We start from the raw sequence: 10,387 nt of genomic DNA, 5'->3' as shown, positions 1-10,387 counted from the left end.
TGGTTTCAGAGCATAATGAGTCAAAAATCATTAGTGTTAGATTACAATTAAAGCTTACAACTAATCTGTCATAACCAAAATCATGCAAATAAAAAGGTGAGACTTTAGTGGACAGACATTGAAAAGAACAACTTGTTTTATTGCCATTTCAGCATACATCCAATGTCCCTATGTATTTTAGCTACATTAAGCACGTACATTAGGTCATGTGTCAGAACGGTTTAAAAATTAGGATTCATTTTCTTTACATATTGTACAGTTTCACACGTTAATAAATAGCAATACAATCATGTCAAACTTAACACACCATCTGAAACAACCCTTGAAATTATGTTACTTTTATTCACAGCTCAAACCAAGTCATAAATATAGCCTCTAGTGTTTCTGACCACTGGAATTCATTTTATACAGTTGTCAAGAAGACTTTGAGATCCGACTACCCATCAGATAAACCATAATGCTCCGGTTTGATACATGTCACTCATAAAGCGCGTTTCTGCAGCTTTCAATTTAAAAGGATGCGTTTGTCAATTTACAAAAAGTTTTTAAAAACAAAAAAGTTCCAGTGGGACACACACAGATTTAAACTACCTTCAAAACAAGTAAGAAGTAAAAACACGAAAAAAAAAAAACTAAAAAATGAAAATATAAGTTAAGAGAATAAAAATGAAAAAGGCCTCTTCAACAATAAAAGCTTAACACTGCCATATACAGATGTTAGTGTTGTGTAGTGTGAATGTTCTCACGATCTACTTCTTATATTGCAGCATATTTATCAACAGACAACGGAGACAATCCTGTGGGACAAAATGATGGTGTGAGCTAAACTGATCTATCATTAACAACAGTAAAATCTGACTGCATTATAATAACATCACAATGTCAATACATACGGTAGAAATGTTTCATATATGGATCAAAAAATACAGTTTGTTCCAAGATGAATCTTTTCAACAGCTCCTTTGCATTGCTATTGTTTTACAATAAGAGTTGACATAATCAATCCAGTATTGAATGAGGTCAAGTATTTGTAAATGGCCAGAATGACTGGCAACTCAGGGAGAGGCCCATTATTATCCAATCATGTATCGTGATGTTCATATACAGATTAAGTCATTATTCTATGTGCTAGGTATCAAAGACAGTGGTTGTTCTGTGTGCCTGCAGCCTTCTCTCCTGACATGCAATGGCTATGGCTGCATGAAGTTACGCACTAGTGGAAGATGATGAAATTCTGGGCACTGTCCTCTGATTGCACAGCAACATGACCAAAAATGTTTATTTGTAAAAAGGCAAACAAAAATAATAAATACATCAGGAAACACAACCCTTTTTAAATGAATTCTTACTGTTACTGCACTAAACAGTCTAGGGGTGGGGGTTAAAAAAAAAGAAATAAAAGAGCCTTTCAAGACGTTTTTGTGGTTCGTTACAGATGCAGAAGTTACTGGGTAAAGAAACCGCTATAGCAGAGGACATCATTCCTGCAGTCAGACAGAAATGATTGAGCCTGGAGACGTCACACTAGCAATTAAACACCTCTGTAGCAGTCCTTTTATAGAAAAGAGAAACTCTTATTCCGCTTGAAATGCGATTTGCTCTACACAACTATACACAAAAAGCACAATTCTTTACATCAGCAGGACTGAACTGCATTCTTCCCTTTACATAATGATAGAAACAAGTCTTTGAACATTCTCCCACATCAAGGCTGGGATGATAAAGTTGTGAATGTACACTCCTCTCCACCCACAGAGAGACAGCATAAGCAAAAACGTAAAGTGATTAACTAGGACTGCCTTTGGGCAGAGGATATGTAAACGTTGCAAACTTGTGAATCTTTACACATTCACTGCTGCAGGTGTGACAGTTTCAGACCAACTGCTTGTGTCGGTGTTCAGCAGAATATTCTGATCAAAGTTGTCCGTGCAAGGCAGAGACCACCTATCACAAGTCAAATCCTTTTCTCAAAACCTGACAAGCAATTATTTTTCCTCTTAGGCCCAGTTGAGATTGAAGCCTTTGGAAAGCATGACAGACTCCAGGTCTTTGTCTTCCTCCTTCTCCCGAAGCCTCTGCTCTTCCAGGAGTGCTACCAGAGCATCACGCTGCTCCACCACCTCCAACATCTCATTTAGAATCTGCTTCTCCTGAGCGAGCTCCTTCTCAGACTTCAGGTGGTCTAAAAGTGGCAATGAAAACAAAGCATTTACCAGGCAGACAAGACAGGGCTAAAAAGTGAGTGGGCTGTTGGTGAATTAGCATTCCTAGATTCACCTTCCACAGCCATTCGCTCCCTGAGTTCCTGCTGCAGTCGGCTCTGTCGATCTTCCAGCTCCAGCTCTCTGGCACTTGGAGACAGAAAGAAATAAGGTGGATGAGCTAAATTTGTTTCACTGATAAATTACAGCTTTGAAAATTAATGTTTTCAGCTGTCTCTTCATTTATCTAAGCAGGATTTTTTTTTTTAATTGTTAATGCTAAAAAGATAAATGTTGGTCTAAAAGCTCTTAGAACCCGATAATGAGATAATATTGGGTAATTTAATGAGTTGTCAGGATACAATCAGGATGCAAAGTTGTTTTTCTAAATGGATTGCAAATTTGATCACATATCATTATTATGCAGAAAAATTATTTTTAGCATAAAAATATAAAATGTTAATTCATGATGGAACATAATTAATCCTAAAAATAAGGAGGGGATAAAGAAGATTACTTTTTCCATGTATACCCTGCATTAATTTATAATTGCAGTTGGGATGTAATCAGTCCTTCAGACTTTGTTGGTCCCTTGCCATGCTGCTGTAGCACCACCCATTGACCAAATTTAACTAGCTGCTTGGTTAGTAGAGGAGTCGGCATAGCAACCAGTTAGGCAGTTAAGCTATGTTTCTTGAAAATGAAAAGAACCTTTGACTAATCCATTTGTTTGTATTGCATATCACCTTTAACAGTCCAAGACTTACAATATCATGAGTTCAGATTCGTAGCGGACCAGGGCGTTTTTCTCCTGCACCAGCTTGAACCACTCTTGCATTAGCTTGGGATCATCCTTCTTGCCCATGCCTGGAGGAAGGAAGGAAGCACAAAGTGGGAGTGAGAAGCCAGATGGCTTGGAGAACTCAAATCTGATGTCACACAGACAAGGACCGATGCAGGCAATGCAATGAAAGCCAAGCCAGGATGTCCTCGCTGAGGGATGGTGGAGTGGAAGGATGGACTCGACACCAACGTAGTCAGTCACGCCATAGATAAGGATGGTATACAGAAGATGGCGTGAAGCTATGGGTTTTAACTTTACAGTAGCAAGTGAATACACATACACACACACACACACACCACTTGTGGTTGCAAAGTTGAGAGCTTGTGTTACCCAGTTTGGACTTTGTGTCAAATGTAGCTGCTCTTTAGGAGTAACTACCTCCTCCTATCCTACCTATCCAGAGTGGATAGGTAGTATAAAAACAAACATGCCAATCAGTACCCAAGGCATGTAAGGGAAGTAAACCCAGGGAGCTATAAAAAAGAAATCGTCATCTGGCTCTGCATATTGACCCACCAGCAGAAATAAAAATCTCTTAAACTCCCATATTATCTATCTATATCTAAACACACACGCACGCGCGCGCGCACACACACACACACAAAGTCAAAAATAAAAAAAATAAAACATAATTTATTCTTCTCTTTACATATTATTTTACAACCTCAAAGGTTCATGAGATGATCTATCACTAAGATAAATAATGATGCTCACACTCTCCTTTAAACCAGCCTCAGGGTAAAGTATGTCCTGTGCTGCTGGCATCATGCACTGCAATTGTGCAGTTTCCATAATCAGCGCAGCCAGTCAGAGAGTAGAACAGCTGCACATTTTATCCTGCAGTCCCACCATAAGCAGAGAAGACCAGACAATGTGGCAAGGTCTGCTGCTAGGGCTATGTATCCTTTCATTTATCTGTGTGCAGCAGGTGACATAGGCCAAACCTTTCGGTTCAGCGTGACACACTTAGCTGTGGGAGAGGAGGGTCTTGCAAACAAAAAAAAAGGAAAAAAACACTGTACACACATAAATCTTATAGTTGTGGTCTTGGGGAGCGGTTCTCACAAATTAACAGACAAGAGCAAAAGAGAAAAAGCTGGAGAAGGGCTGCTTACATCGAAGAGGAAAACAACATGTGAAGACAAAGCAGGAATTACAAAAGCAAGGCTGAGTTTTCAAACCTAACCCACAATGGGTGTTTTTCTTTGCCACTTAAACTATTTCAACCTGTTCCACTGCCACCAATCCTCAGCTCAAGGCTGCAGACACAATGGAGAGAAGAGCCGGTACAAAGCAAAATCAGCAAAAAAAAAAAAAAAAAAAGAAGAACACAAAAACAGGCTGCACACAAAAACAGAAAACATGTTTCTTTACACAGATAAGAAGTTCAGGCAAAATTTCTAGTGACAGGTGTTAGACACAAGAACAAACCAGATAATCCATTAATGTTTTAAGAGTTGCTTTGTCTAGGACTTGAATATTTAAAACATATCATCAAACCATGCACACTACTCACTTCTTCAACCACTAACGTGCCCTCAAGCTAACAATGTCTCAGGTTTATTATTCTCATTTTATGATTACATTACTTTTTTTGACATTTATTAAAAGCATACGGGCTAGAATTCCATAAAACAAGGGCAAAAATGCACACCGCGATGCATATTTATGATTTATTACAGCCAAACAAATAACATAATTAAAAAGACATACTACAGTAGAATAGTTTTAGGGCTGCTTCTCAAAGTAACAAAAAATATATTTTTTTCCTCAACCTGAATTTTTTAATATTCACAGTGCACTGTACAATTTGATCATCCGGTTTTGGTGAAGCTATAAAAATATTCTGATAATAATTATTAATCTCTAAAGCTGGCATCTTTTAGCTATTAACTTAATACTACCTAACAAAATTATTTTTCAACATAGTTATAAACTGAAATCATTCACTGCATACCGAGTTAGGCCTAATACATTTTGCACCCTCTCAATCATAGTTCTCTGAGCAGAGCGGGGCCTAATATATTGAAGAAAACCCTGGCTTTTTAATGGGGATAAAACAAACATACAAGCCACAGTGTAGCCACAATGATCACATCTCTCCCAAAACTTAATCTACCGGCCTAATTTAAAAAAGTAATCCCCCAAATAAAACTTTCTAATGTCTTAATCATCACAAATGATCATTAAACATAATTTTGTGAAGATAAAGATTATATAAAACTAAATTAACACAATTGAGGTCTGGAACATTCACCAAGAATTATTAAAGTATATTAGAGTATTGATAATAGGGTAACACTAGTGGTGTTTGTCTTTTTCCTCATTATTTGGTTTGGGGACATATCCTGTTTACTACCATAGTAAACAAGAATAAAAAATAACCATAAAACTGCCCAATAGCTGTAAGAGCATGCATTTTGGTGTTGGATACAAAATAGTGAGTTTCTTCCTTCATTCCTTCAGTTTCCCTATGATAAATTCCTTAAAGCTTCGCTTGCTTTTGGAAAGGTTGTGGGGAAATCTAAGTTAGATCACACAAACTGAGGAGGAGGAGGAGGAATGAGGAGAGGGATAAGGGAGGTGGCCCATCTGTGGAGATCCTTAAGGTTGCCATAGTAACCCGCCACAACCGTCAGTAGAGGCGGCAAGGGCTACGTTACCTTCAGGGGAACAGCAGGGGCAGAAGGAGAGAGGTCTTCGGCGTGGCATCCCCACAAAGGGTTCAACTTCCACAAGACAGAGGGAAAGAGTGTGAGGGAGTAACACAATAGAGAGAAACAGAGAGAGAGAGAGACAGAGAGAGACAGAGAGAGAGAGAGACAGAGAGAGACAGAGAGAGAGAGACGCAGAGACAGAAAGAGACACAGAGAGAGAGAGAGAGAGAGAGAGAGAGAGAGACACAGAGAGAGAGAGAGAGAGAGAGAGAGAGAGAGAGAGACACAGAGAGAGAGAGAGAGAGACACACACAGAGAGAGAGAGAGAGACACACACAGAGAGAGAGAGAGAGACACAGAGAGAGAGAGAGAGAGAGAGAGAGAGAGAGACACAGACAGAGAGAGAGACACAGAGAGAGAGAGACAGAGAGAGAGAGAGACACAGAGAGAGAATATGTGGCAGGAGGTGCACAGATATGTATTAGGGAGAGAAAAACAAGAGGGAAAACAGGGTGTGAGGAGGAAAAAAAGAACATTGATGAGAAAAATCAAAAGAGGGCAGAAGCTTTCTAAAAGGTAGAAGACAAATCACCTAGAGAGAGGAGGTGGGAAAGATCAACCTTGTGGTGAAGGGAATAAAAAAGGGGTAAAACTAGAAAACAAAACCACACAAAAAGACAAAAAAATCTAGAGGATAGAAAGCAAAATAAAATAATAATAATCCTGTTTGATCTTGCATGTGTAGTTCTTCAAATAATTTTCAATTTGGCAACAGCACCCATTTTCATGTTATGAAAAGGAAATAGCCCACACATATGGCATTATGACTAGTGTTTGTGACTTGTTTCACAAAATGATTTAATCCCATTTCTAAGCCATTACTGATCATATCTTGCCAAGTTTCAGACTCTCCTTGTAAACACTAGTTAAGATTTGTGTGGTGAATGAATTGTGTTAGCTATGTTTGAAGTGTTTGAATTGCAAAATGTTCTAATACACCTATTAACCAGACTTTCTCACTAAAGTTAGATCATAAGATAGTGGATGTTACATTAACAAAGCCTCAAAATAAAGAATACAACATATGTTTCAAAACTGTAATGAAGGAAAAAGAAGCGAAAAAATACGAATACAGGCTTAAACATGACATAACATAAAAAATGAGACCAACAACATTCTCGTGATAGTGGGTGAAAGCTGGGAGAGTGAAATGCCATTTAATTACAACAAGGGACTATCACAGAGGGAAACTGCAGTTTGGAATAGTCCTAACAGAGTCTTAATCAAACTTTTTATTTTCTTGCCAAACCCTGGTTGTAAAATGCATCCTTACTATTTATTACGCAAGAAACCCTCAACTGTATGGTGATCATTAAACCAAAGGATATAAAGTTTAACAAAAAAAAAAATGCCTGTGGTTTTGGTGCCCCCTTCAGGGTTCTAATACAACCATGCTGAAGGAAAAATTCCAAATGTGCCAATAAACTAAAAAGTGGCCAAACAGGCTAACAAAGATAAAAAGGTTCTTCCAAGCTGTCAACAGACGTGTACCTCAGACACATCCAGAACTCTGCAGATGCAACACATCAACAACAAGAAAAAAAAAAAAAAAAAAAAAAGATCTCTGGGGAAAAAGTTGGATTTTGCCCTAGACAACCTGGTTAGGTTGTTATGTTTGTTTCTTTCATGTTTGCACTAAAACTCCACACAATTTCCTGTCCAATGAGTGACAACAACCAGCAGGACACAACAACAACAACAACAACAACAACAACAACAGGCACATGCTCTGCTGCTTAAATATGTGAAAATGCACATTTTTGTTCCTCCTGTTCGTCGATTTCGGTGACACAACCCTCCAGTAGGAGGAAAAGAGGCATTGCACAAAGCCGCAATTGAAAAACAGATACCACGAGACACCTTGGCCTGACACAGTGGACACTGTTACCATTAATCATTCTCAGTTTAGAGAAAGCAGCTACAGGTCAGTGGTTGCAACATGTCTGATTAGCACATACGACACACACACACACACACAAACACGACACACACACACACACACAAACACGACACACACACACCGTCTGGGAGTTATACAACTGAGCAGGTATGAGAAAGTCAGGGGAGGCATTGCTGGGACTACAGGACAGAGCTACAGCTGCACACAGATGTGAGAGGAAGCCAAGAGCCAGTCCAGCAATTTAGTATAAGTCAGTTGTATAACACAGTTTTTGTGTTATACAACTGTGTTTTTAAAAAGTAAATATTTATAACAACAACAAGGTGATGAAACAAATTCAATCTGTTTATATGTGGCAGATGATCATCTCAAGACAGCTGTCCAAATCCAATAAGCCAATTAAACCAATAAGTTCTTAGTTTATCTGCAAGTAGTCTGACTTCTTGAATTTCTTTACTATGGCGGTCTCTGCAATTCAAAAATAAGATACGCCAGTATTTGAATACATAGGAAATGGATACTTGGTTGTTGGTTTTGGTCTTTTAGGACATTTGTTAACAGAACATAACTAGAATTTTGCTGACTCTTATCTCCGCCCTGTATTAACTATGTAATACAAAATAGATAATATAATGTGTACATGTAAATACATGTATGTACCTGTACATCTGTTATTTATTTTCATACTACAAGGGTGGTGCTGTCTATATCTATACAGCACAGTGCAAAGTCTATGGCAAAATATAGTTAATCATTTATTCATTCACTCATAATATTTTATGAGTTTATAGAGATCAAACACAATCTTAAATGGACAGCACAAGGCCAAGTGTCTGATCTCAGTTTGATGTAAAGAGTGTCTGAACTAAAATCCAGTGAGGATGGATGGATAGGGAAAATAAGGAGGGGGAGATACAAGAACAGCAAATTATTGCAATGGGGCTAAAAGCCAGCCAGCCAATCAGCCAGCCAGGTAGATATGAGGGGTACAAAGCTCAGGTAATAAAAGGGGGGGTGAGGACAGATTGGGTTAGCCATCAGGTTAGTTTTAAAGCGACAGATTTGAAATACATACCGCCCAGATGCAAGTCCAGGATTTCACTGTAATTAGAATCTCCCCAATAGTCTACAATGACAGGGATATATTAGAGATAGGAGTTATTTCACACAGCCCCAAACTGGGCAGGCACACGCGCACACACACACACACTTACCAACAACACTGAGTCATGCATGTTCCTGCAAACACACACACACACACACACACACAAACACACACACGCACACACTGCAGCAACCCTCAGAACAAAGAGTCCATCAGTGCCTAACATAGTTAGGTTTGATTCGTGCAGTTTTACATTACACTTCCTAAAATTAAAGTTACTGCTACATAGATTTGCAGTATTGCTGTTTACTGGCTAAGTCTATTGAATTTAATACAAAGCCTCATGTGCTCAGTCATCTACTGACCTACTGAGAAATGATGTTTTTGCAATTACTTGCACTTGACTTGACAAAATTGGCATTAGGGCAAAAGTAGAAATGCTTTAATATTCTCCAGCGATGAACTGCTCAATCCATGTGTGCCATTGTTAAATTACAAAAATATATGCTTATTTAAGACTGGTAGAGGTACTGAGTGTTACATGAGACCTTAAGAGTACAACAGATAAAGTCAGAAACAACTCTGAATTGCAGGAGCTGCACTAAAAGAAATAACAGATAAGGTCTTAGCAAATATCTGTATCAAGTCACTCAGCCATGGCAAATATTTACAGAAGAGATTCTAATAAAGAAGTTGTCACCCTGCAGACCATTTGAAATTTGATTGATTTATCTTTTTTTGTTCTGACTGCATTTGAGAAAGTGCAACATGATCTGAATGTTGAGTACAGAAACTCTCCTCATTGAAAGGCAGTGAAGGGGACAAAACACATCCAGAAATGAGCACACACAAATCTATGTCAGGACACACATTCTCCTGATTTTCATGCAGCTCGGAGTGGCGATGGCAGACATGTTATGAGCAAACAGAAATAAACATGTTTAGAGATGAAGAACTGTGTTGCAGTGTAACACCACAGATGGATCCTACATAACAGTGTCACATATCATTCTAAAAAATAAATAAGTAAAACAGAAACTACAATAAATCTAATACCTGATCTTCTTTTGTGGTGTTTAGGTAATGTATAAGTACCTTTACAAAATCCTTTAAGAGAGTAAAGTAATAAACAAGTTAAACATATTCAAAACATTAAAGTAGAAAAACAGCTGATGGAAAAAGTAAATAGTTATTCATTTAGTGGGAAAATGAGCAAATTTAAAGCTTTTAAGGTACAAACTTTATTTTCAAAAAAGCTGGGACACTGTAAAATGTCAGTAAAGAGAATGCAATGATTTGCAAATGATTTGAAACAAATCTGTTTACTGTAAATAGTACATTAACAACATGTCAAATATTAAAACTAAGAAATGAGATTCTAATTTCAACATTTGATATATTGTCTTTGCATTATTTACCATTAAAAGGTTTCTAAATGATTTGCATTCTTTTTATTTACATTGTTACACAATCTTCCAGCTTTTGTGTAAATGTGCTTTGTATCTTTGTCGATGTGTTTGCATGATAAAAGCTTTTCTTAGCTTTTATTTCACCCTGTTATTGTCTGATTGTCTAAGTGTCAAAGGGTGGAATATGCTGTCAGCTCCATAACCTCAGTAC

The 10,387-nt window shown here is 37.9% G+C and overlaps 1 protein-coding gene across 1 annotated transcript in view; it reads right to left on the bottom strand.

Moving 5' to 3' along the window:
- Positions 1 to 118: 118 nt before the first annotated feature.
- Positions 119 to 10,387, bottom strand: part of mical3a (microtubule associated monooxygenase, calponin and LIM domain containing 3a) — a 59,120-nt gene continuing 48,851 nt past the window's right edge. Inside the window, 6 exon segments of the mRNA XM_067503095.1 lie at positions 119 to 2,182; positions 2,278 to 2,351; positions 2,969 to 3,068; positions 5,709 to 5,774; positions 8,738 to 8,788; positions 9,824 to 9,874. Coding sequence (XP_067359196.1) covers positions 1,998 to 2,182; positions 2,278 to 2,351; positions 2,969 to 3,068; positions 5,709 to 5,774; positions 8,738 to 8,788; positions 9,824 to 9,874 — 527 coding nt within the window. The 3' untranslated portion in view covers positions 119 to 1,997.

Source organism: Channa argus, chromosome 4 (genome assembly GCF_033026475.1).
Source record: "Channa argus isolate prfri chromosome 4, Channa argus male v1.0, whole genome shotgun sequence".
NCBI classification, from domain to species: domain Eukaryota; kingdom Metazoa; phylum Chordata; class Actinopteri; order Anabantiformes; family Channidae; genus Channa; species Channa argus.
This window is presented reverse-complemented; position numbering and strand designations above follow the sequence as displayed.